Source organism: Chelmon rostratus, chromosome 7, assembly GCF_017976325.1.
Source record: "Chelmon rostratus isolate fCheRos1 chromosome 7, fCheRos1.pri, whole genome shotgun sequence".
NCBI lineage: Eukaryota > Metazoa > Chordata > Actinopteri > Chaetodontiformes > Chaetodontidae > Chelmon > Chelmon rostratus.
The window spans coordinates 18,963,934-18,991,084 of record NC_055664.1 but is presented as its reverse complement, the minus strand read 5'-3'; the positions used below and the strand labels follow the sequence as shown (position 1 = coordinate 18,991,084).

Sequence of the window (27,151 nt, the reverse complement as noted above, 5' to 3'; positions counted from 1 at the left end):
TATTTTGTCCTTCTTGTAACTATATTTATTGATTTACTTGTCCATAAATTGGGAAGACTTTTTTTTTAACATTGAACATAAAAGGATAATTTATGTCATGCTACTTCTTTTCTTTTCCCATTAGGTGCTGCTTTGTATTTTTTTCTGGCTTCAGTAAAATTATGTAACACTTTGGAGCAAACAGGCAGAACAACAAGCCGAAGCTGGATGCCAGAATGGCAAATGACTCCACAGCATCTGCATAATTTCCAGGAGAGCTGATATAAGCAGGGATGAATGCCAGCCATACAGCACAGAAGATCAGCATGCTAAAAGTGATGAACTTTGCTTCATTGAAGTTTCCCGGCAACTTACGAGCCAAAAAGGCCAGAGCAAAGCACAGACAGGCCTGAAGACCAATATATCCCAGAACACACCAGAATGCCAGGCTAGAGCCCACACTACACTCCAGTATGATCTTTGAGTGTTCGTACTGTGTATTTCGCGATGGAAAAGGGGGGGCATCAATGAGCCAGGCAGCGCAGATAACCACCTGAATCAGAGTGCAACTGAAGATGATGACCCTCTGCTGCCTGGGCCCCAGCCATTTCATCATGTTGTCCCCTGGCCGGGTGGCAGTGAAGGCTGCCAACACAACCAGAGTCTTCCCCAGGATGCAGGAGAAGCAAAATGAAAATGTGATGCTAAAGGCAGTGTGACGCAGCATGCAGGACCAAAATGTTGGCTCTCCAATGAACACCAGCGAACACAGGAAACACAGAGTCAGTGCGAACAGGATGAAGAAGCTGAGTTCAGAGTTATTCACGCGGACGATGGCTGTGCTTCTATGATAGAAAAAGACTGCAAAGACAGCTAGAGTGAGGCAGGCACCCACCACAGAGGTCACTGTCAGGGCTATACCCAAGGAATCATAGGCCAAGAACTCCACCTTCTTGGGGATGCAGGCTGTTCTGTCCTTGTTTGACCAGAAGTCCTCAGGACAGAATGTGCACTCTATTGAATCTAAAGGCAAGAGGAACAAAAGAAGAGAAGCTCATTTTAAATATTTATGATTTAAATATGACCTGATTTTAACAAAATATATTACTAGAAGTGTTTTGATTTTTATTACTTGGTTTCAAACTCACTTGTCTGATTGCTAATTTTGCCACTGTCACATGGCACACAGTCAAAGCAGCAAACAGGCTCCCCACGACGGGCAGCCTTCCGAGACCCTGGAAGACAGCTGGCGCTGCATACAGACACCGGCACCTAGAGAGCAAACAATGGCTTTCAGCTCTGCAGTGAGTGTGCTGAAATATTTAGTCAATTGCTTAATTAGTCCAATGTCTGAAAAAAAAAAAAAAAGATAACTGAGCCATTGATGAAACATTAACACCAATATTTGCTGGTGCCACTTCTCAAATTTCAGGATTTGCTTTTCTCACTTGAACATCACTATAAATTTAATGTCCTCATTTTTGAGCTGCTTGAAAACATTAAAAAGAAGAAAAAAGAGGGAAAAAAAGCATCTTGCCTCACTCTGATGCCCAGCCCATATTATTCTGTCCTCCTGGATCACCAGTTCTTCGCCAGCAGGCTTGGCCCCGTCAAACAACCCCACGGTGACAAACTCAGTGTTTCCGCCTGTGCCTCTTTGCCAGTTGATGATATCATAATATGGTATTGAGTCGCCCTTCAGGTCAAAGTTCACCTCCTCTCCGGCAATGTTAAATGTAACTTCCTGTAGGTAGTATTGGAGCTTGAAAAGCAAAAGATAATATGAAATACTCTTTCAAACAAGATTTTCAATGTAATACTGTAGCAGCAAGAATACTAGATTATACCTGCCAGGGCTCTATATTGTTGCTTTGAGCACATGAGTTGCTTTGGAAAGGCCCACTGCCTGGTTGACAGAGAAGAAGGTTGTGGAGGGAATGAGCAATCGCGTATACAGCCTTATAGACGTTATATGCCACTCTGGGGCTGGATGTGTTCATGTAGGCTGCATGTTGCTCCAAAAGGGATTCCTGCCCTGAGCAGGGAGGCAACTGGGAGCCAGAGGACAGAGAAGGGCTGCACCCATACAGAGCCTCCCACAGCTCCTTTACCAAAACATTATTGGGATACATCTGCAGGTTTACTGTCTGCAGGTAGTCACTGAGTCTGGATATATGTCCTCTCCTGATGCCGAACCCTATGGTGCCCCCCATGTAAGGGTAATACTCGCTCCCTGTAAAGACCGATGCTGTGACCCAGGCCTCACTGGCCACCCATTGGATTCCAGTGATGTTCTGCATCATGTAGTCTCTCAAGAAAGGTATCATCTCCCCCTCAGCTGAAAATACTACAACCACTTTGGCCAAAGAGCTACGCATCACCTTCACAGAGAGGCAGATTAGGAAGGAGGACGAAAGTTTCACAAGGAAGGAAGGCAAAAAGTTATCAGGTTAAAAATAATTAGCATTAAGTAAGACGGACACATAATCTGAAATAACTGTTTTTTGTCTGTGTCTCCACAGAATTAGTCAGATTTAAAAATGTCCAAATATGGTGACATCTAGTGGTAAGATCAAAAAAGTCACTACTGCAGAGAGCAGTGTGAGCCAATATCGCCCTAAGCATGGATCCAACCTGGGAGACACTAAGTTATACAGGTGGAAAGCAACATGTAGACCGCAACAACTTTTAACAGGATTGTGTGAGTTTTATGACAAAACTAATGCAGGAATTGGCACTGATGTGGAAAGAGTAACAACAACAAAAAAAGATTCTAATGCTAATTCAGGATGTTTTTGCGTCTACCTGGATGATCTCCATCGCCTTCTGGCGACTGTAGAGTAGAGGGATAATTTCTTGGTATGCTACACACACTTTGGTACCCTGTAATTCTCTTAGTAAACCTTCCACAGCAGAGCGGCCATATTCACGGTCCCCTCGCACCAGCCCCACCCAGGTCCAGTTGAAGTGCACCAGCAGCTGAGCAATGGCTTTCACCTGTGTTCAGCAGAAGAATGCCAACTCACTTGGTCTTAAAACACATATTTTGAGGAAAAAAGGAATTATTCTGACATTATTTTACTTTTCTTTGCTAATTGTACTGTAACGACAATTGAATTTAGCATGTACAAGCTTTTTCATGAAACAACATCAGACAACCCAGAAATATATGACATTTTCAAAAGATCTTGTCACTGCTTCATCACTGAAAGGTTATCAAACCCCTTTTAAATCTGAGGCCAAACTGTCACCTGATAGTCATCATTCGGGATTACCCTGAAGAAGGTAGGATATTTTCTTCTGTCAGAGAGACACGCACATGAAGAAAAGTAGCTGATCTGTGTAAAGAAGGAAGAAGAGAGTGCAGCATTGCATTGCAAAACTGATAACATGGATAAGCACAGTACAGCTTTATCAGTGATCGGTGTTCATGTTGAAAAAGCATTTGAGTGGCTTTTTTTTGTTTATCTAATCTTAGAGTTGAGGTCATCGATTTTGTGAAATTTAAACATAAATATCCTGCAACTAAGACCTATACTAATAAACTTATGTTGGAGAGGGAAATAGAACTGCTTGCCTATCCTAAAAGGTAAAAACATACATTCTGTAAACCTTATTGAAAACAAACGACATGGAGAAATATCAAAGTATTCTGATTGAGCCAAATTTATTTCCATAAAGCATCAGCTCCACTGATGTAGACAGGGGTTGTGTACCTTTGCCTTATTTGGCCGAAAATCAATGATCAGCTCCTTGGTTTTGTTGACATTGAGCTGTCTGTGCACCACCCTGCAAGACTGTTTGAAGTTGTCCAAACTCCCTATCTGAGTTTGCAGTTTTGTGTAGCATGACAAAGAGAGGGCTGAGCATACAGCCCTGGGGGGCTCCGGTGTTCAGCAATCGAGTGGAGTTGTGACCACGAATCCAACGTGTATGTGGTCTGTTGTGAGGAGTTTGGAAGAATGTGGGATTCAAGTTTGCCAGCCAGTGTCATGGGGATGATTGTGTTGAATGCTGAGCTGAATTCATCTAACACTCAGATGTAGGTGCTGTCAATCTGTATGAATATGTGTGTGTCTGAGTGAATGTGAGTCGAGATTGCATCCTCTGTGGATCTGTTGGCTCTGAGTGCCAACAGGATGAATCAAGAAAGACTCGAAAGTCAATCTGCATGCACTAAACAGAAGCATTTTTCATTCACTTCCGCCTGTGAATTGAATAAACTTGTTCCTCTTTAAGAGAGACAGTCTTTGATTTCCCATCACTAGATGAGCCTGAGTCTTATTTCACCCATTTCACACAAGCCCCTCGTCCTGCAGCAGCACCAGGTGACATCCACCCTGAGGAGGATCAACACCCGCAGAGCAACAGGACTGGATAAGGTGTCAGGCAAGACTTTGAGGACATGCGCTGACCAGCTAGCAGGAGTGTATCTGGACATCTTCAATCTGTCCCTGCAGCTGTCTATGGTTCCTGAGTGCCTCAAGTCCTCCACCATCATTCCGGTACAGAAGAAGACATCCATCACCTGCCTGAATGACTACCGGCCTGTTGCTCTGACCCCAGTAATCATGAAGTGTTTTGAGTGGATTATTCTCAGGTACATCAGAGGTTTCATCCCCTCGGACCTAGACAGCCTTCAGTTTGCCTACAGAGGGAATCGGTCCACAGAGGATGCTGTCTCCATCACCCTGCACACAGCCCTGACTCACCTGCAGCAGCCCAACACCTATGTCAGGATGCTATTTGTAGACTTTAGCTCAGCTTTAAACACCGCCATCCCAGACAAGCTGGCACTGAAGCCACACGCAGTGGGTCTGCCTGCGTCTCTGTGCCACTGGATCAGAGACTTTTTCACCAACAGGCCTCAGGTGGTGAGAATACGGAGCATAACATCATCCCCTCTGGTCCTCAGCACGGGCACGCCACAGGGTTGTGTGCTCAGCCCAGCCCTCTTTGCCCTGTTTACTTATGTGGCCATCCACCCCAACAACACAGTCGTGAAGTTTGCGGACGACACTACAGTAGTGGGTCTCATCTCAAATAACGAGACCCACTACAGAGAGGAGATACACCAGCTCACCCAGTGGTGTTCAGCCAACAATCTGGTGTTGAACACGCCGGTGAAGAAGGCACAACAAAGGCTCTTCTTCCTCAGGAAACTGAAACGGGCTGGACTCTCCTCTCGGTTGCTCGTCAACTTCTACAGGGCCACAATTGAAAGCATCCTCTGCTTTAGTGTGACAGTGTGGTATGGCAGCTGCACGGCACAGGAGAGGAAACAACTGGCAGGGGTGGTTAAAACTGAACAGGGCATCGTGGGCTGCCCAATTCCTTACCTAGACTCTGTATATGAAGGCCAGGTCAGGAAGAGGGCAAGATCCATCGCCATTTTATTTTATTATTACTTTCTTATATTTCTTATTGTTTCTAACATGGGGGTTGCAATACAAATTTCATTGACATGCTATGCTCAGTGATAATGAAGACGATCTTGAATCTTGAATCTTGAATCTTCACCAAGGAGAACTGATATTAATTTTAGTTGTTGAGAATGTTGGAATTTAATCGGAGAAATTATGGTCAATGAAAAGGGAACTGTCGTACTTTTTTTTTAATTTACAGATTTATTGACATATGCTTTAAGGGAATGTTTCAAAATTCGAATTTAGAGCACTGGTTATCAGACATATGGGGTCGAAATCAATTTCAATCTATCAAATCATACATTTCAAGTTATATCACAGGATAAAGTAACATTCCATGGAGCTGAAATACACTTATCCTCCTACACTACCACACTCGAAAAAAGCCCAGTTTGAAATCGTGGGGAGACATATTACAAGCAATGCGTAATCACTTTAAACTTTGAACAGAAAAACTTTTTTATTGCTGTTATTATTGTTGTTTTGGGAGTGTTTTTTTTTTTTTTTTAGGAATGTAAGATAGGTCATGGTAATAAAGTGGTCATGACCAAGTCATAAAATTGAAGTGTCAAGTGATGAACAACAAAGATTGGTGTATGAAGATACTGAGGTTGACCTTCTTCATTTTATATGTGGGTAAATGTGTTTTGTTTGATTTGCTTTCTGTTTTCTGAGTCCATATTTTTTAGTGATGTGAAGTGTATGTAATTTATATATATAAGAAATCAAAGTAAAATCTATCAATCAAGTACTGCTTTCTGGGGGGATGACAAAGGAAAAGAGTCATCATTACCATCGGTATTCTGAATGGCTGCAGGATTCTTGACAACACAATAGACAGAGCAGAACCAGATTCCCCAATCACAGCGAGGAGCAGAGAGGCACCGCTGCACATCAGAGAGTCGTCCTCAATCAGCCCGTTCAATACAGCCAGAGCAGCCCTCTGGCCTGTCAGTGGATATGCACATGAATCAAAGATTTTGTATCCAAGGGTGTAATTGGGTAAAAGCTCTGTACTCTGGTTTATCTCCTCCACTGCCAGCCTCATAGTCTGAGCCCAGCGAAAAGCCCGGGGATCAAAGCTGTAGCCAAGCACACACAAATGCACACACCACACACCATGAATGGAGAAAGGGACAAATTAAAAGCAAAGACTCGGCTATAATTTGAAGAGTGAATAATTATTTTGATACTCATTTGCATTTGATATTCATTTTGTGCAATACTTTTTACTACTGTTTACTATTTGGCTATTTTATTATTTTGTTATGTATATAATCTTTTTACTGCTCGCTATTTTTATATTTTTATTATGTATAGTTTGTTCTTTATAGTCTTATTTTCACTTATTTCACTGTGTGTAATGCTGCTGCTGCACTGCAATTTCCCAGCTTGGGATAAATAAAGTATATCTATCTATTGCATCTTTACACCGATCTTGTGATGATGTAACCAAGTGGTTTCCTATTGCTTTGTCAGTATTTCCTCATTATTTTTCCCCCAATATGTTACCAAGATGTATTTTTGGTAATGTTTTTCTCCACATATCTGTAATTTGCAAACAATTACCTGATTACAAAAAAAAAATCTTATGTTGAAATGAATTTTTTGAGAAAATTAATATTTTGTTCAATTCCAATTAAGTGCTTGTGTAGCCTACAGCAAATTACTATTTTCGAAACACTACTTGGAATTAATTTGGAAATTATTAGGGAATTACACAAATACAAAATAAAGTATGACCATGTCTTTTTGTGAGATCTTTCTTGAACCTAAATCTGTCACTCACTGTACCTCTCATGCTAAATTATCACTGTGTTCTATAATTTCATAAGTACAAATACAAGTTGAGTGATCTTCAAAAACATGTTTGTTGGACAAAATCAGACACCATTATGATTTACAATCCACAGTTATTAAACTCACCCATTACACTTCACAGGCATTGGTCTGTAGGTGTTGTTGAGGTCTGGCATCTCCTGGTTGTAGTGAAGGGGGAAGATACCCCCAATAACAAAGTCACCCTTGGCCACAAAGGCTGGCTGAAAGCTGTTTAGAAGCATACACACCTTGGCTGCAGATGGGGGTGGAGAGGTGACGCTGGAAATTGGATTAGTTAAAGTGAGGACACAGACAGAATAAAGGAAGGGAAATAAGACAGGTAGAGTCATATTGTTTAACGTCTCCAAAGAGAGAGAAAGAGAGAGAGCAACAAATTCTGCAAGTTATATACAGTGCATGACCATCTCATTCTTGCATCTTATTAACATGTGACATTGGATTGGGCATCAGAAGCCTGATTTACTAGAGTGGGTGGATGCAGATTGGAATCAATGATACATCTGGACAATGATACTGGAATAAAATGTCCTATGAGGAAAGTCATTTCTGTAAATGCCAGTTTATTTGCCAGTTTATTAGGTGCATCTAGTTAAGGCTCATGCAGTTGAATGCAATAAATCCTACCTTCATGAGGGTTACCGTGTCCTGTTTTTGGAAGAAACAGGTTCAGAGGGGTGAGATATTTTGACCTTATCAGCTGTAGTTTGTGTAAAGTGTTATACTGAGGTGTTTCAAATAATGACTGCACCATTTGCCATTTTGTCAAAATCGTCAAAATCTGTTGACACATTTAAATTTGTCATAACATCAAGTGAAAATAATTCCAGAGTTCGACCTGGAAATGTTCCAGTTTCCATTCAATACTGGACCAATTTCAAAGATTATTGTCCCCGTTAGTCACCTAAACACATAATATTTGACTGGAATGTTGATGTTGACCAAGATTGTGGGCCAACAGAATTTTTTTAACTGAGACCCTGCCTTGGATATTATTGCTATATGAATATAGCCATTTACCAAGAATTTATTGGATGTGCTTTGCTTGCCATTCCTGTTCAATCAGAATAAAACATGTATCGAAGGAATATCCAAACTACCTTGAACCATTTGGAATACAGTGGTTCAATTATGTTTTGAAACGTAACAATCTAAAGCATTATCCCCAGCAGTCGAATCACTGTAAGTACGACTGGCATTGAGCGGTAGAAGTTTGAACATGCTGAAGTACACGGTTTTTATTTACACCTGGATATTTTCTTGCAAATAGATGCCTGCAGGTGACTATCCCCCCCTTATTAGTGGGAAAACACAATCAGACCCTAGTGCATGTTACAGCATATGATAGCAATGACATAAAAAAATCAGATTTTATGTATGTTTTCCTAATGGTATGTGTAGGTGCTGTCCAAACTAAGGCCATGTGGTATATTTATATTGAAAAAAAAAATCTTTATTTATATTAAGGCAATCTAAACTAAGCACAGAAAGTAAGAAAATTTGTGTTTGGTGGATTATTCCTTTGGTGTAACCATGCTTCTTGGCAATAAATCTTCTGTTGGAAAGCCAGTTTATTTCCCTTTTAAATGGTGCCACATTTGTAAGCAACAGTGGAATGAGCTGAGTATGTGGGTTGTGCCCATGAAAAATTCAAATATTCAAAAACTTCTTTACCAATGCAAAACATCTTATTTTGCTGTTGCTATTGGCTCTTGATTTGAGCTTCTGGTACCCTCAGGTGCTGACAATCAGGTTAGCACCTGATTGTCAGCACCTTTTCTCACTGGAGGCAATCTCAATGCAGAGTTCAAGGGGTTTTAACAGACTCTAACAGACAGAACAGGTCCAGACGAGGTCCAAAGGTGGAGTAGGATGATCCAAGGTCTCCACGAGGAGTACAGACAGACAGGATACAGACGAGGGTTTGAGTGGTCGGTTTTCCACATAGGTCTCACAGGGAGAGCGGACTGGGACAGGTCAGGGTACTGAGCACAAAATGAAACAAGACAAACTGATAGACTAGGCATGAAGGTCTTTGTCGTTACCACAGTAGTAGGCAGACGATTCAACAAATACCGGTAGATTGTCCAGGGTTCCTATACTGTGTAGCTATGTGGTCTTGATTGTATGATTGAGCACACCTGTGCTCAACCTGGGGGGAGCCTGGCCCGACCTGTCAGCCACCCCCTCGAGTAATGCCACTCACGAGATAGACGGGAGAGACAGACCGGAGGCCAAGCAATCATTTGATTATCGACAGGTGTTTTGAACAGACACTGCACTAGTTTTAATCACATATCTTTGTGTTGTAATATTAAAAATTCATGCTGGCATACAAGAATGCAAACCTTTGTGAAATACTGTAGCCCCCAGTGCTAGCTTTCCTCACATGGAAGCAGTTTTCCCAAGTCATACAGCTATTGACAGAATATTACAACTAATCACATTATAATTAAATTTTTCATTTAAATAATACGGTACTGTACTATATATTAATATACTGCAAACTTTATTATATTGCATGTTGAGTAAAGTGGAACAGAATTTATTAATGGTTCAAGGGTTATATTTGATCTGTACTTTTAGTGCATTAGTTACAGTAAATGTTAATGACAGCAATAAACGTCTGGGGATGGAGACATTTTTTTTTGATAGTGAATGGAATTTGCACCAAAAAAATAAAATAATAATAATCTAATGCTAGTAATACAGTATTTTTTTTTTGTTTGAATTTAAAATTGCTAATGTACACGAATGTTGAAAAAATTGTAAATTTGTTTAGAAATGTTGAAATATTAAAGTTTTTTTTATTTATATTTGGAAATTAAACACAAACATCAGATTCAGACATTACATTTTGTTTGTTTGTTTTAGTCTCCAAATGTACTTTAGACAAAACAATGACGTGTATGTAGGACTGAATAAACTGGTCTGAAAAAGGTATTTAGTTATGGTTCTTAGAGGCATTAATTATTCATCATTTTTACATATGTGTTCTTTGACGTATATATACTTTTAATTAATTGAAGCATGTCCCCAAATTGTCATGACCCGTGCCTTGCACGCCGGTTTTTGTTAAGTGTTCTCTTGTTGATTTTGCCTCATTCAGTTTGTAAGTGTTCATTGTAGTGTCTTTGTTCAGGTTCGTTTCTCTGTGTATTCCTAATGTCTTCTAGTCATGCCATGTTTTATGTGCTTGAGTTTCTAGTCTTGTCTTAGTCTATAGTCATGCCACGTTTTATGTAAGAGTTTTGTATTGTCTTAGTTCTCTACCCTTGCCCTGTCTTGTTGGTATTTTTGTTAAGTTTCCCATTGTGTCTTGTCTTTGCCTGGTTTTCGTTACTTCCTGTTTTATTTTGAAGGTTCATGTTATGTGTCCTTTTGTTACTTTATTTCCTGTGTTTTCTCTCCCGTGTGATTGTCTGATCGTTTCCACCTGTGCGTCATTAGTGTTTGCCCCTAGTGTATTTAAGTCCGTGTCTTCCCTTTGTCCTTGTCGGTTCGTTGTCTGAGAAACCATAGTCAAAGTCATAGTCTAAGTTATCGTTATAATTCTTGCCATAGTCCCATAGTGAGTGTTTGTTGTGTTGTTTCTTTGTCATGTCCGAGTCTGGTTTCACGTAAGTGTTTCTGTGCTGTGTTAACTTTGTTCACGTCCGTGTCGTGTTTCATGTGTATGTCTCCTTGGTTTGCCTTTGTCCTTTGTTTCAGTCCCTGTAAATTTGTTTCTTGTCTTTGTTCTTGTCCACGCTGTGTTCTCTGTGAGTTTTCCTCTTATTATTTGCATAGTCAAGCTTTGTTTTGTTTTCGCTAACTATAGCCGAATTTCAGTTCCTTGTTAGATTGTCCCTTGGTTTTGTTTTATTTAATAGTAGTGTTGTCTCCCTCCGAGTTCTCAAGAAGTGATTTTGTTTCTGTTGTTTTGTTAGTTAAGTTCTCAAGGTCTTTCATAGCTTTTGTGTTTTCCTCCTTCGGGAGCGCTTTCTGTTCTTTATTTTATTTATAGTTTATTCCTAGTCATGTCATTAGTCCTGCCCCAGTTCATGTAATTGAGTTTCTATTCTTGTCTTGTTATAGTTCTGCCACAGTTTATGTAATTGAGTTTGTAGTCTTCTTTTGTTATAGTCCGCCACGTTTTGTGTTAGAGTATCTGTGCTGCCCCTGTCTCATCCATGCCCCATTGTGTTTTGAGTTAGCGTGTTTCCATCACTCAGTTTTTTTCCCCCTCAGTGTTCCCTTGTTGTGTGTATAGCCCTTGTCCCTAGAGTGTGTGTTTTATTATAGTTTCCTTACTTGTAGATTTTCGTTGTGACTCAATAAACGTATTAATTTGATTCTAGTGCATTCCTTAGTTTGTCTGTGTTCATGTCCTTCCAGTCGTGAGTGGTTTTCCGTGTCTTGTCTGTGATCATGTCCATGCCACGTCTCATGTAAGTGTTATCTGGTCTTGTCTTTGTTTGTGTTACCATGCCATGTACCTTGTCAATGTTTTCCCATAGTGTCTTACCATAGTCTATGTCCCCTTTGTTTGTCTGCACCTGGGTTCAACCCTGAGATTCCCCTCATAGTTTCCCTAGTTCCCCCCTTCCTGACACAAATATAAGCAAATCATATTCTTAAAACACTTTTTTCTGCAAATAGTCAAAATAATCTTTTTCACAGCACTTACATGTACTTACATATGAAATTATAAACAAGGAATGATAATTCATACTATTACAGAAATCATTTCCGTCCATGTTTTTCTGCCACAGTACAACACATCTTTCATCTCTTCCATCTCTAAAGTCATGTTAAATAGAATATTTATTCATTAAATGTCACACCTGTAGATATATACCAATGCTACCAAACCTATACTTGTGTATGACTGCTTCTGTAGTACATTACATAAAAGTTAGGTAAAATCATCTTTTAAAATTAAGTGATCATAAGCTTTTGTTCACCGTTTTCCCCATGACATGTTTCTTGGTATTTGTCTCTGGCTTGATCAATATTATGTAGCATTTAGGTGCAAAAATGCTAATTAATAAGCCAAATGCTGAAGATAAAATTGCAAATATTTCCACAGCTACAGTGAACTTCCCAGGAGAGCTGACGTACGCTGGGATAAAGGTGATCCAGACAGCGCAAAATATCAGCATGCTGAAAGTGATAAATTTAGCTTCATTGAAGTTATCAGGCAACTTTCTTGCTAGAAATGCCAGGACCAAACATATTATTGCGAGGATCCCTATGTACCCCAGAACTGCATAGAAAGCAGCCTCAGAGCCTGTGTTACATTCTAAAATGATCTTCTTATTGCTGTATTTGAAAACCATGTCTGGGAATGGTGGGTTTAACTTGAGCCACAACACACAAATCACTATTTGAATCAAAGTACAGGAGCAAACTATGATCCTTTGCTGTGCAGGACCAAAATTTCCTGCAACTTTGTTGCCAGGAACTGTGGCTTTGAAAGCTGTAACAACAACAATAGTTTTTCCCAAGACACAGGAAATGCAAAGTGCAAATGTCACACCAAAAGCTGTGTGGCGCAGCATGCACGTCCAGACTGTGGGTCTGCCGATGAACGTGAGGGGACAGAGAAAACACAAAAACAGAGAAAACAAGAGGAAACAGCTCAGCTCTGAGTTGCTGGCTTTTATCACGGGAGTTTCTCTGTAGCGGATAAAGATCATCATTGTGGCCAGCGCCAGGGAGGCCCCCAGCAGGGATACAACTGTGATAGCTATTCCCATCGGCTCGTGATATGTTAGGAATTCAATTGTTCTAGGAACACACTCATCTTTTCTGTCATTAGACCAGTATTCCTGTGGACAGGGGGTGCAGTCAGCTGCACCTATAAACATAATGAATCAGTTCAGTGTCTGCCCCTTCAGCAAATATTTGATATTTGACTACATAAATCACATGTACTAGAATGGACATTTTGAGAAAATGAAAAGAAGAGGAAAAAATACAATGAAATTTAAAGCATGAAAACTGGGAAGCAATACTGACAATAATATTTTAGACATGAAATACATGCAAAGACTAAGTACATGACATTGATATTATCACCATATTGCTCTGATATTGATATGTCAATGTTTGTTTAGTATGGAACACACGCTTTTGATACCTGTCAAGTTGGCTATCGTTCCATCAGCACATGTGATACAGTCAAAACAGCAGGGTGGTTTTCCCTTTATTTGAGCTTTCCTGGTTCCTACTGGACAAACATTAGCACACACCGATGTCGGAACCTGAGAAAAAAAAAACAACATTTAAACATTTTAAAATATAACAATAGCACAGCTACATTAAGTTGACATTATGTTTAAAAAGAAAACATGGTTCAAACTCTCCAAGCTTACTGTATGAGAAAAATGTCTTCATGATTACCATTTTCCCTGTCCTCCACACAATTTCTTTCTCCTGGATGCTGAGCTTATAATCACCATTAGCAGCAGAAGCAAAATGACCAAGTGTGACATGTTGCACTTGCCCATCTATCAGCTGCCAGTTAATAACATCATAAGAAGCAGGAGGGTCACCATTGACATCAAAAAAGATATTATCCCCAAATAGATTCCTAAAATTGACCCTTTGTAGATGATCAGTGACCTGAGAAAAGGGATAGGTAGATGGTGTTTATATTAGTAAGACATTCATTGTTTGTTTGCAGACCTTTGGACACATTGCAGATTTTACTTGTACTGTTTCTCACCTGTTTGGGATGAATTTCTGATATATTCAAACATGGCCTCACTGTTTTTTCTCCAACTGGATGGCAGAAAACCAGCTGATGGAGCGCATGTGCAACGGCATAAACTGCTTTATACACATTATAGGACACTCTGAGCTGTGTGACATTGAAGAACACATCCTGGGAATTCATAAGTGTCTCATTGCCTTTGCATATTACAATTGTTGCCTCGGTACTGGTGTGTCCAGGTGAAACAGGTCTACATCCCACCATAATTTTCCAGAAGTCCCTCACAAATGCTGCACTTAGATCAGAATAAGGATTAATACCTGTAAGAAATGGTTTAAGGTTCGGAATAGCCATCTTTTGCACCACAAATCCTAGGGCTCCACCAAAAGCTTGGTAGATTTCAGGTGTGGAAGGTTGATTTGCAGTTATCCAGGCCTCACTGCCAATCCACTGAATTCCTGTAATGTTCTGTCTCACAACCTCTTTCATCAAAGGGTAAAAGTCACCCTCTGGAACAAAAGCAAGGATGACTTTGGCAGTTGACTGCTTGATCATTTCCACAACCTCAAGAATTTTATCCATAGTGTACGTACGTAGAATTGTCCCGACAAATGCAATACAAACCCCGAGCTTTCTGACCTCTTCAGTAAAAGCCAGGATCCCATTCCGCCCATAGTCATTGTCTGACTGTATGGCCCCAATCCACTGCCAGCCAAAACGTTTGACCAATGCTGCCAAAGCTTTTGCCTGGAAGTAGTCGCTGGGGATTGTTCGAAAAAACGTCGGATATTTAGCTCTGTCACTCAGGCAGGCACATGTTGAGAAGTAACTTACCTAGAAAAAGAACACCAAAACAAACCTGGAAAAAGTCTCAAAACAAGCACCACAAAAGAATCAAATATCACAGAACAGCAATGCAATAAAACATCTCATTTAATCTCTTACTACTGGCACTTGAAATGGTCCAAGAGCTCCGGCCACAGCTAAAGACTGAGATGATCCTGCCTCTGCTATGACTGCAGATATAGCTGGAGGACAAGGTGCAGTCAATTCTATCTCCTCTGGTCTACTAGCCAGTGTAAGTGCAGCACGCAGTGTATTTGTAGGAGAAGAGCAAGAGTCGACAATCCTATAGCCAAGAGATATATTTGGTAGTAGAGCAGAATCTTTGTTGATTTCTTCAATTGCAAATATCATCACTTGGGTCCACCGAAAAGCTCGCAGGTCAAATCTAAAAAGGTTTTGGTGATCGAAATAGGTTGCAAGATTAAAAAGCTGCTGCTGTACATGTACATGCAATCGAAAAATGTATAAGATGAAGAGTGACAAGTATGAAGTATGGAAAAGTCAGATATATTACCGTGCACACTTCACTCCAAATGGTTCGCTCTCGAAAGTAGAAGTGCTACTTATGTCCTTGTTGAAAACGGGGAAAATCCCCCCAATCATTATGTCTCCCTGCTTGAACAAACTTGGCATATTAAACCTACCAAATAGCTCACAGCCAGAAACTGTGTTTAGGAATAGAACAAACAGAGATAACATAATAGCTCTGTGCAGCTCATGTATGTTTGCTAGGCATTGTAGAAAAGAGATCATCTCTTATAACAACTGCATCAGATGCAGATAGATGTGCTCTCTTCATAAAAGGTTAATTAATTTCCCACAGGGCAGAGCAATCTAAGATGGGTTTGTAAGGGATGGGTTTGGCAATGCGCTTGACTGCATAAACAAACTTTGCTGTAAACAATTTTCAAACCTGAGATTCTACGGACTTTGTTGTTCTTTGATTGTGTTAATTTGGACTACACCACTTAATAGATTTTGGTTGGTAATAACACAATGCTTCATAATAAACACTGTCTGTGTGTTTCTGTGATGCTGTAACTGCTGCTGAAATGATTCTTCTGATAAAATGAAGCATAACATTCATTAAGTAAGTGATTATCATCAGAAATCTTATGCATTGTTTTGCAGACTGGCCAAAGTAGAGATATTGATAAATCCAGTCAGGTCAGATGCTGTTAACAGCTGTGGGAAGAGCATTATGTTTTTGGGGTTGTCTGTACATCCGTCTGTATGTCCATAAATATGTGCGTCTATACAAATGTCCAATTCTTGTGAATGTGTTAGGAACACCTTCACGTAATTTCTTCAAAATCAGCACCAACGTCAGCCTGAGTGAAGGATGGATTGATAGATTTTGATGGTCAAAGGTCGAGATTACTGTGCCCTCAAAAAACACGTTTCTTCCCTGAGGACCAAGTAGGACCTCCTATTTCATCTATACAGTGGACAATAGCCAACAAGCGTCCACTGTGAAAGGGAAAGCCCTGATTGTCTTGTGTAGAGATGGGGCCAGGAAAACTGATAGCAGATGACTTCCACTTTGTGTAGCCAGTGAAGTAAGAGGATACGCTACTTCAGTGTTTAATTTATAACCAAGTCAATAAATTGAGTACATATAGAGATGATACACCTTAATTAAAACAATAAATATCGTAAATGGCCTCATTATAGTGGAACCTAGATACCATGCTGTGATCCCATTGTGTTTTCCAAGCAAAACTCAGTTTACTTAGATTTCAAGTGTGGTATCCTGTTACATTATGTGCTTGTGCGATCCTTGATTCTTATGTTTGCATCCTTTTGCATATCTTCTGCACAGGATCACTGATTGGCTGCACAATAAAGTTGATTAACAACTGCCTTGCCAGTGGATACTTTGATGGCAGTTGTTGATGGAGGGAAAATGTTTTGTGCTGTCTATATTACTCACTTTTATGCTTTTTAAAAAGTCTGTCTGACGCCACCCCATAAAAAAATTGTGAGGGGAAACATTTCGGTAATGTTTATCAAATCATCAAAGAAGAATGGGACAAAAACTGAGACAGTGTGTTAAATTAACCCATCGCAACAAATAAAAGGTTGTGAAATCCACCAACATTGATTACTTCTAATTTATCTCTTCGACCATGCGATAAAATTGGTTTATTTGTTGTCACATTAAGGTCAATGGTTTCGGAGGAGACTTCAGAACTAAAGATTAAAGAGCTCTTGCTGGCAACTTCCCTATCAAATGTTTTTTGGAGTTTCGTTCAGGCCTGAATATAATAATATAACACTTCGGGAAAAAAATGCATGCCAGCAAACCAAAACTGGAGGCCAGGATGGCAAATATTTCCACAGCTACAGTGAACTTCCCAGGAGAGCTGACGTACGCTGGGATAAATGCGATCCAGACTGCGCAGAATATCAGCATGCTGAAGGTGATCAGTTTGGCTTCATTAAAGCTGTCTGGCAGCTTTCTGGCAAGAAAAGCAAGTATAAAACACAAGACAGCAAGAAGTCCGATATAACTCAGCACAGCCCAGAATCCAACAGCTGAACCCAGGGCACACTCCAAGATTATCTTTTCTTTATAGTACTTCATATTCATCTTTGGGAATGGAGGGTTGATTGTCAGCCAAAGTATGCAGATCACAACCTGAATGAGGGTAAGAGTCAGAACACTGAGCCTCTGCTGTATAGGACCAAACCATTTCATGACATTTCTGCCTGGAAGTGTGGCTCTGAAGGCCATTAAAACAACAATAGTTTTCCCAAGAACACAAGAGATGCAGAGGACAAAGGTGATGCCAAACGCTGTGTGTCGCAGCATGCAGGACCACTCGGAGGGCCGGCCGATGAAGGTCAGAGAGCACAGGAAACACAGTTTTAAGGAGAATAGTAGCAGGAAGCTCAGCTCAGAGTTGTTGGCTTTTACGATTGGAGTCTCTTTATGAGTCAAAAAAATTATTGATGTCAGAAAAGATAGAAAAACGCCTACACAGCCAAATCCTGTTAAAACTGCTCCCATGATCTCTTTGTAGGAAAGGTATTCAACAGGTTTTGGAAGACATTGCTCTTTCTTTTCATTTGGCCAAAATTCAGGTGAGCAGCTCAAACAATCTGGAGAATCTGTAAAGTAAGTGAAATCAAACAGAAATACAAATGTTCCACGTAAATATAGAAGATATTCTTCAAAATATTATTATATTTTATCTATCTTCTTATTAATCCTTAAACAAGAAAACAAACATGACATGAATAAATGTGAATAAACTTGAAATCCTTACTCACTTGTCTGATTACTTATTGTTCCCTCAGGACACTCAAAGCAGTCGAAACAGCACACAGGCTTAAACTTGTTCATTGCTTTACGGGTCCCTGGTGGGCACGGTTCTCTGCAGACAGACCTTATCGCCTGATAAGGCAAAACACACATGTATACAAAAATACAACAACATTCAAAGAAAAAAAACAAATTTACACAGAAATTTCATTCTGTATCATGTCCAGACCACCTCTCCACCCTACATATTTCATCTGTGTGAGGACTGACACCTGCGTGGTCAGCTCACGTGGCGGCCCGTAGGTATATGTAGGGTGCAGAGAAAGTCTCCCCAGACATGGATTACACATGCAACTTTTCATTCAATTTACCTCATCGCTGCTTCCTCCCCAAACTATTTTGATGTTGTCTTTGAGTTTGAATTTTTTCCCATCTGGAAAAGAGGTATCATATTGACCAATACTGACAATCTCAACAGAGCCATCTTCTTTCATCTGCCAGTTCACTAAATCATACTGGGCAACTGAGTCTCCATTTTCATCAAAGAAAACCTTGGCCCCATTCTGTGTTGTGAAGTTCACATACTTAATATGTTCCAACACCTACAGAGAGCCAATCAACACATTTAAGTATACATTCACCTTACAAGCAAAACAGAACCCATCAAGACATTTAGTGTTCTAAATGAATACCCAACATTTTAAATTTTTGCATTGACCACAATAATGAAAACATTAATTACTACATACTATGCCTGAATAAATCTATCAGAACTTACTAGTTTAGGACGAACTTGGCTCTTGTTCACACAGGGCTTTCCCGTGGTTGGATTCGAGCCATTTTTGCATTGCAATAGTGTGTGAAGTGCATATGCAACCAAGTACACAGCTTTGTACACATTGTTCTCAGCCCTGAAATGTGTCACGTCTGTGTAGTCACTGGAGACTGTCCTGAGATCCTCTGTGCCCGTGCACATAGCAGAGGTATTTGATGGAGAGAAGCTGCAGTCGAAGAATTTCTCCCAGATAGCTGCAATTACAGCGCTCTGTGGTTCATCAGAAGGTTTCAGGCTTAGTAAGAATTCACCGAGACCTGGTATGGATGCCTGAGGGAGAGCAAAGCCCATTGCCCCCTGTAAAATGTTTTGTCTCTCAATAGAAGACAGGTCTGCTTGTGTGATCCAAGACTCACTGCCAAGCCACTGCTTCCCAGTTATGTTATAATTCTCCATTTCTGACAGGAACGATTTGGTAAAAGACAAGGACATAAACAACAGGACCACCTTTGACGAGGATTCCCTTAGTGTCTGTGCAATAGTATTTAACTTTGAGAGGACATGAGATGTGTCAGAGTAAGGTAATCTGTATTCAACACATATGCCCACTTTCTTTGCTTCCTTAGTGAATTCAGCTGTGCCTGTCTCTGAGTACAGTTCTTCAGAATAAATGATCCCAACCCAGCGCCAGTCAAAGTATTTCATGAGCTGCACCAGACCGATGATTTGAAATTGATCACTTGGCACAGTTCTGAAGAATGTAGGGTAGAGTCTTTTGTCACTCAAACAAGCACAGGTTGAAAAATGGCTAACCTTCAATGAAAAAAACAAACAAACAAACCTTAAATACAATACATAGATATATTTGTAAATATGGAAATATGCATAAATGAACAGGACAATGAAATTGGACAATTTGCAGTTCTTTCCCAATCTTTTTTTTCTCACCTGTGGAATGGATAATGGGCTTAATATGATGTTTATGTCCTTACTCACTCCAGAAGATGAATGGCCTAAGAGAGCCTGGACCTGACCACTGCAGCCCTTTGAATCCTCTCCACTTACAGCTTCGATGGCTGCTATAGCCTATAGCCCAGACTCGCGTTGGGAAGGAGCTTAGTATCTCTATTGATCTCCTCCACGGTAAAAATCACTGTCCGGGCAAACTTCAATTCCCTGTCGTTCCATCTGCAGACACAGTGGTTAAGTGTTGACACATTGATAAACTGATAAACATGTTATTACAGCTGATCATTTTGCATTACATCAGATTGGCACATTAAACTTGCTATTTAATTCTGACATTACATACATGTTTTACATATATTAAGCACACTTACTTTTTGCAGTATGTATATGGAAGTGCCTGGTAGCCATTGTCTATCAATGTTTGTGTTCTACTCATAGAGAAAACTCCTCCGATAATGAGATCACCTTCTTTTGAAAATTCCATGAACCCTGTTTGCCCGATTATTTTGCATGTTTGGTTCTCTGATTTTGTCCTTGCCAGAAGAGTGATTAAGATAAAGGCAATCCAACCCATCATGAGCCCTCCCCTTCACTGAAGCAATTCTGACCTGGGAGGGGACCTTTATAACTTTTTGTACCATAAGACATCATCGGTACGAAAGATAATTTGGTTCTTCCACACTTAACTGCACTTCTAAGGAACTGATCCTGGTGGTGTCCAAGACAAAGCCTGATTTACCTTTTCTCTGAGAATCAAGTGTTGAATTCGAAAAAAAAAAAAAAAATGGAATCTGATACATTAAGATGCACAACATTATATTTATTTAACTGCTTCAGGTGGTCCTCAGACATCCACTGAGAGATGACTGCCAGGCATGTAGAGATTCATGCTCCCACTTAGTGACTTGTTGCAAAGAGCAAAGAGGAGGGCAGGTCGGCTGAGCCTGCCAAGAAGTAAATTTGCACAGTGATGGACAGTGATTAGTGAAGCCACAGGGTTCAGAAACAGATTTATCCCCAAGTTACCCACTAGGAGTTGTCCTTGAGCTAGGGTGTGAAAAGGCAGAGTGCAGAACCTGAGACTCCCGGTTCTTGGAAGGTGGAGAGGGGGATCCGGTGGTTCATTGTGTCAAACGCAGCTGAAAGGTCTATCAGAATGACAATGGAAAAGACACTGAATGCTTTAGCTGCAGTGAGTCCTTCTGTGATGGCAAGGAGGGCAGTCTCAGCAGAGTGGCCTGCCTTGAATCTAGACTGATGTGGGTCAAGAAGTTTGTTCTGGTGGAGAAATGCATAAAGTAAATTGATTGAAGACAGCACCCAAATGTTTCAGAAGAAGAAGCAGGACAGAGCTGTAATCCTTTCCATCAGGAAGGTTGAGTTGGTGTTTTTTTTAGAACACAGGTCCCTGTGTAAAACACCCCCCCCCCCCAAAAAAAAAAAACAACCTGAATGCAGTCCTTTGCAAATGACCCGAATTTACCATTAATGGTTCTATATAGTGTACCCGAGCCCATGTAGTAATATCATTTATACAATCATGTGCTTCACAAAGTGGTGAACTTCACCCCATCCTTGCTTGTGAACGATTATCCCTTTGAGGATGCCCCTTTCATACGCGATCATGATGCTATCACCTGTTACCAATCAACCTGTTTACCGATGGAATGATTTTTGAAGATTCTACAACTTTCCTAGTCGTTTGCACACGTCCCACATCGAGAACTGCACTGAAAGGGTAACTTGGAGAGAATCTGTGTCTGAACTTTGTGGGGTCCCTTGGGGTTCTGTTTTGGGTTCTTTTCTCTTTCCACCAAGTCACTTGGCTGTGTTATTCAATCTGCATAGCTGTGGTCTTTCCTTCCATAGCTATGCAGAGGACATTCAACTAATTATGTCTTTTACCTTGTCTGAAACCCAGGTGGGAGCATGATCGATCATCTAAGTGCTTGGCTGACCTCTCACGGTGGATGTTTACACAGCACCTGAAGCTCAACATCAACAAGGAGTCGGGTCAAAGGAGTTCTTAAAGGAGTTCAGCTGTTCGTGCACTTGCATGATTTTTGCAGTTTTCGGGTTGATTCCACATGGTGGAATGTACTTATTGTAACTCACTTTGAATATAAACGTCAGCCAAGTAAATATCTTTTAATGTAACAACTTGGTATGAAAAGCTGACACTTTTGATTGAGTCAGTCCCACCTGTAATGATGAGGGAGCTGTGTACAATTGAACACCTTTTTTTCTGCTCATCAGCATGGCGCCTATAGCCCTGTCCTGCTCCATGTTCCTCCCTCCCTGTGTATTCCATCCAATGATCTTGAACAAAAACTTCACAACATGTTAGTCATACAAAATCTGACTCTGTTTATTCAAAACAGTAAATTAAATCCTCCTTAAAGGGGCCTTAAAGGGGCTTAGAGGGTAAATACGGACTGAATGATGAATATTTAATGATGCAAAAGGCAATGATCAAGAGTTAGAAAGTCTGATGAATGGAAATACACATAACGTAATTTTGCAAAAGATAGTTCACATTCCAATTTATTTGGCGCACCTAGTTAAAAAACTAATGCATTTGAATGTGATTAATTCCACCTTCATGAGGGTTGTAATGTTCCATTCTGGAGAGAGGTGCTGATTCAACTTTATAGTCGTTTTGGAGGCTACAGTAGTGTTTATAATTGTTCTCACTCAGTGTAACTGGAAGTTGCTAACAAGATGTGTATGGTATATGCGAAGCTTCATGTTGAAAAATTATGCTGAAGAGGTATCAAGTGCCTTGAATTGTGACTCCAAAGGGTCCTGACCAAGCAAACATATTTGAGGAGTTGGGAGTGAGAATATGTTGGGTTGTTACATTAAGATGAGATAAAATATGACAATTTTTTATGAATCCCACAGCAGGGAAATTTGCAGTGGTACAGCAGCAAAGGGGGTTGTGTAATAGAAGGAAGTATCGATGTCAATCAGTGTCACCAAGAGTATTTTTGACTGGTTTTCTATGTCGGTTTACAGGCCATCACCTATTTGGTGTGCCAAATGATTTAGACCCATATCAGTGTGGTAGAGTGCAAAGGATATAAAGGGGTACTTCTGTACCTTGATTCAGAGTACATTATGCCATCGAGAGCTATTGTCACTAAACACATTGAACAACACCATGGCTCAGTGTCTTCATGCTGTTGTAAATGTATATTACTACATTAAATACATTAAATATCAAGAAAACTGCACAGCAAAAATGTTGTCTTTGACAATTGTGGACCTCCAGGGTAACGCAAGGCTGATACGTAGCACAGTTAGATTTCACGAGTGGTTCCCTGTAGAAATGTTATGTCCTTGCACCTCTGGCACATCTTTTATACAGGGGCACTGATTGGCTGAACAAGAAAGTTTCTCAATCACAATTTTGAACAACATTAATATAATGTAGTTATAAACTAAATGTAACTGTCAAATGATCTAATAAAATAGGACAAAGACTGAGTCAGAGTCAGTGTCATTTATTCAACACATTACAACAAATAAAAGGTCATGAATTACATCAATGCCATGTTTTTCTACTTTATCTCTCAGACTATACAATAAAATGGGTTTATTTGTTGTCACAGTGAGGAATAAAATCTTGGATTTAAATATAGATCAGAGAGTTCTTGGTGGTATTTTACCCATCAAATGTTTTTTGGAGTTTTGTTCAGGCCTGAATATAATAATATAACACTTCGGGAAAAAAATGCATGCCAGCAAACCAAAACTGGAGGCCAGGATGGCAAATATTTCCACAGCTACAGTGAACTTCCCAGGTGAGCTGACATATGCTGGGATAAATGCGATCCATACTGCGCAGAATATCAGCATGCTGAAGGTGATCAGCTTGGCTTCATTAAAGCTATCTGGCAGCTTTCTGGCAAGAAAAGCAAGTATAAAACACAAGACAGCAAGAAGTCCGATATAACTCAGCACAGCCCAGAATCCAACAGCTGAACCCAGGGCACACTCCAAGATTATCTTTTCTTTATAGTACTTCATATTCATCTCTGGGAATGGAGGGTTGATTGTCAGCCAAAGTACACAAATCACAACCTGAATGAGGGTGAAAGTCAGAACACTGAGCCTCTGCTGTATAGGACCAAACCATTTCATGACATTTCTGCCTGGAAGTGTGGCTCTGAAGGCCATTAAAACAACAATAGTTTTCCCAAGAACACAAGAGATGCAGAGGACAAAGGTGATGCCAAACGCTGTGTGTCGCAGCATGCAGGACCACTCGGAGGGCCGGCCGATGAAGGTCAGAGAGCACAGGAAACACAGTTTTAAGGAGAATAGTAGCAGGAAGCTCAGCTCAGAGTTGTTGGCTTTTACGATTGGAGTCTCTTTATGAGTCAAAAAAATGATTGATGTCAGAAGAGACAAAAATACGCCAACACAGCCAAATCCTGTTAAAACTGCTCCCATGATCTCTTCGTAGGAAAGGTATTCAGATGGTTTTGGAAGACACTGATCTTTCTTTTCATTTGGCCAAAATTCAGGTGGGCAGCTCAAACAATCTGGAGAATCTGTAAAAAAAAAACGAAATCATATAGAAATATAATTACACACACTTAAATATAGAAAATATTCTTCTAAAATATTATTACATTTGATCTATCTTCTTATACATCCTTAGAATAAATATGAGAACAAACATGAATAAACGTGAATAAACTTGAAATCCTTACTCACTTGTCTGATTGCTTATTGTTCCCTCAGGACACTCAAAGCAGTCGAAACAGCACACAGGCTTAAACTTGTTTATTGCTTTACGGGTCCCTGGTGGGCACGGTTCTCTGCAGACAGACCTTATCACCTGATAAGGCAAAACACACATGTTGAACCTCAAAAATACAACAAAATGTTTTGTATGTAACTGACATTGCAAAGTTTAAAATGTGACTATGAAGTAAAGACTGTCCTTCAAAAAAAAAATAAAAATTTACACAGAAATTTCTGTATCATGTCCAGACTACGTCTCCACCCTACATATTCCATATGTGTGATGACTGACACCTGTGCAGTCAGCTAACATGGACTAACTCTTTAGACATATCACCTGCAGTCTCCCCAAACATGGCTTACACATGCAACTTTCAGTTCACTTTACCTCATTGCTGTTTCCTCCCCAAACTATTTTGATGTTGTCTTTGAGTTTGAATTTTTTCCCATCTGGAAAAGAGGTATCATATTGACCAATACTGACAATCTCAACAGAGCCATCTTCTTTCATCTGCCAGTTCACTAAATCATACTGGGCAACTGAGTCTCCATTTTCATCAAAGAAAACCTTGGCCCCATTCTGTGTTGTGAAGTTCACATACTTAATATGTTCCAACACCTACAGAGAGCCAATCAACACATTTAAGTATACATTCACCTTACAAGCAAAACAGAACCCATCAAGACATTTAGTGTTCTAAATGAATACCCAACATTTTAAATTTTTGCATTGACCACAATAATGAAAACATTAATTACTACATACTATGCCTGAATAAATCTATCAGAACTTACTAGTTTAGGACGAACTTGGCTCTTGTTCACACAGGGCTTTCCCGTGGTTGGATTCGAGCCATTTTTGCATTGCAATAGTGTGTGAAGTGCATATGCAACCAAGTACACAGCTTTGTACACATTGTTCTCAGCCCTGAAGTGTGTCACGTCTGTGTAGTCACTGGAGACTGTCCTGAGATCCTCTGTGCCCGTGCACATAGCAGAGGTATTTGATGGAGAGAAGCTGCAGTCGAAGAATTTCTCCCAGATAGCTGCAATTACAGCGCTCTGTGGTTCATCAGAAGGTTTCAGGCTCAGTAAGAATTCACCAAGACCTGGTATGGATGCCTGAGGGAGAGCAAAGCCCATTGCCCCCTGTAAAATGTTTTGTCTCTCAATAGAAGACAGGTCTGCTTGTGTGATCCAAGACTCACTGCCAAGCCACTGCTTCCCAGTTATGTTATAATTCTCCATTTCTGACAGGAACGATTTGGTGTAAGACAAGGACATAAACAACAGGACCACCTTTGACGAGGATTCCCTTAGTGTCTGTACAATAGTATTCAGCTTGATTTTGTTCGTCTTAGAGTAAGGTAATCTGTATTCAACACATATGCCCACTTTCTTTGCTTCCTTAGTGAATTCAGCTGTGCCTTTCTCTGAGTACAAGACTGAAGAATAAATGATCCCAACCCAGCGCCAGTCAAAGTATTTCATGAGCTGCACCAGACCGATGATTTGAAATTGATCACTTGGCACAGTTCTGAAGAATGTAGGGTAGAGTCTTTTGTCACTCAAACAAGCACAGGTTGAAAGATGACTAACCTTCAAAGAAACAAAGAACATGTTTAATACCATGTAAAAAACACGTAAAAAATGGAAATATGCATAAACAAATAGAAGAATTCAAATTTGACACTTCAGTCTATCACCATTTATTCTCACCTGTGGAATGGATAGTGGGCTTAGTATGATGTTTATGATTTTACTCACTCCAGAAGATGAATGGCCTAAGAGAGCCTGGATCTGACCACTGCAGCCCTTTGAATTCTCTCCATTTACTGCATCTATGGCTGCTCGTATCAGGTTTTCGCTCCCACAGCCGTTAAACAGCCTATAACCCAGACGCACGTTAGGAAGGAGCTTGGTATCTTTGTTGATCTCCTCCACGGTAAAAATCACTGTCCGGGCAAACTTCAATTCCCTGTCGTTCCATCTGCAGACACAGTGGTTAAGTGTTGACACATGACTGACAAACATGTTATTTCAGCTGATCATTTTGCAATACATCAAGTCGGCACACAAAACTTGCTATTTTCCTTTAACATTGCATACATGTTTTATATATTTTAAGCACAGTTACTTACTTGTTGCAGTATGTATATGGAAGTGCCTGGTAGCCATTGTCAATCAATGTGCGTGTACTGCTTATAGAGAAAACCCCTCCAATAATAAGATCACCTTCTTTTGAAAATTCCATGAATCCGGTCTGCCCGACCATTCTGCATGTTTCATTCTCTGATTCTGTCCGTGCCAGCAGAGTGAATAAGATGATAGTTATCCAACCCATCACGAACCACCCTCCCCTTCACTGAAGCAGGTCTGACCAGGGAACTGACCTTTATAGCATTTTCTACCATGAGAGAGACATAACCAGCCAATGTGAGCACACTCACAAATCTCTAAAGATCATTTCATTTTTCACACATCACTGCACGTTTAAGAAACTGATGCAGCTGACTGACATGTAGAAGACAGAAGGCCTGATTTACCCTTCTTTTTGTCAGAATCAATCTTCAGTATATAACAGTATTTTTAGA

General features: G+C 40.2%; 3 protein-coding genes and 1 pseudogene across 3 annotated transcripts; all 4 read right to left on the bottom strand.

Moving 5' to 3' along the window:
• Positions 1–100: 100 nt before the first annotated feature.
• Positions 101–7,465, bottom strand: LOC121608853 (extracellular calcium-sensing receptor-like). Its single transcript, XM_041940251.1, has 9 exons — positions 7,332–7,465; positions 6,199–6,487; positions 3,231–3,317; positions 2,785–2,976; positions 2,091–2,360; positions 1,827–2,030; positions 1,535–1,741; positions 1,128–1,251; positions 101–1,002 (listed from the first exon to the last, which is right to left on the bottom strand). Exons 1-9 carry the CDS (start codon positions 7,379–7,381, stop codon positions 101–103), a joined length of 2,325 nt encoding a protein of 774 aa, XP_041796185.1. The 5' UTR covers positions 7,382–7,465.
• A 4,707-nt stretch (positions 7,466–12,172) lies between these two features.
• Positions 12,173–15,393, bottom strand: LOC121609237 (extracellular calcium-sensing receptor-like). The gene is made up of 6 exons (XM_041940817.1): positions 15,305–15,393; positions 14,893–15,175; positions 14,206–14,778; positions 13,731–13,853; positions 13,369–13,492; positions 12,173–13,080 (listed from the first exon to the last, which is right to left on the bottom strand). Exons 1-6 carry the CDS (start codon positions 15,391–15,393, stop codon positions 12,173–12,175), a joined length of 2,100 nt encoding a protein of 699 aa, XP_041796751.1.
• A 1,597-nt stretch (positions 15,394–16,990) lies between these two features.
• LOC121609236 lies at positions 16,991–21,733 on the bottom strand (annotated as a pseudogene).
• A 1,714-nt stretch (positions 21,734–23,447) lies between these two features.
• LOC121609235 (extracellular calcium-sensing receptor-like) lies at positions 23,448–26,839 on the bottom strand. The gene is made up of 6 exons (XM_041940816.1): positions 26,793–26,839; positions 26,277–26,547; positions 25,353–26,156; positions 24,946–25,176; positions 24,528–24,651; positions 23,448–24,361 (listed from the first exon to the last, which is right to left on the bottom strand). The coding sequence occupies exons 1-6, from the start codon at positions 26,837–26,839 to the stop codon at positions 23,448–23,450; spliced, it is 2,391 nt and encodes a 796-aa protein (XP_041796750.1).
• Between the last annotated feature and the right edge of the window lie 312 nt (positions 26,840–27,151).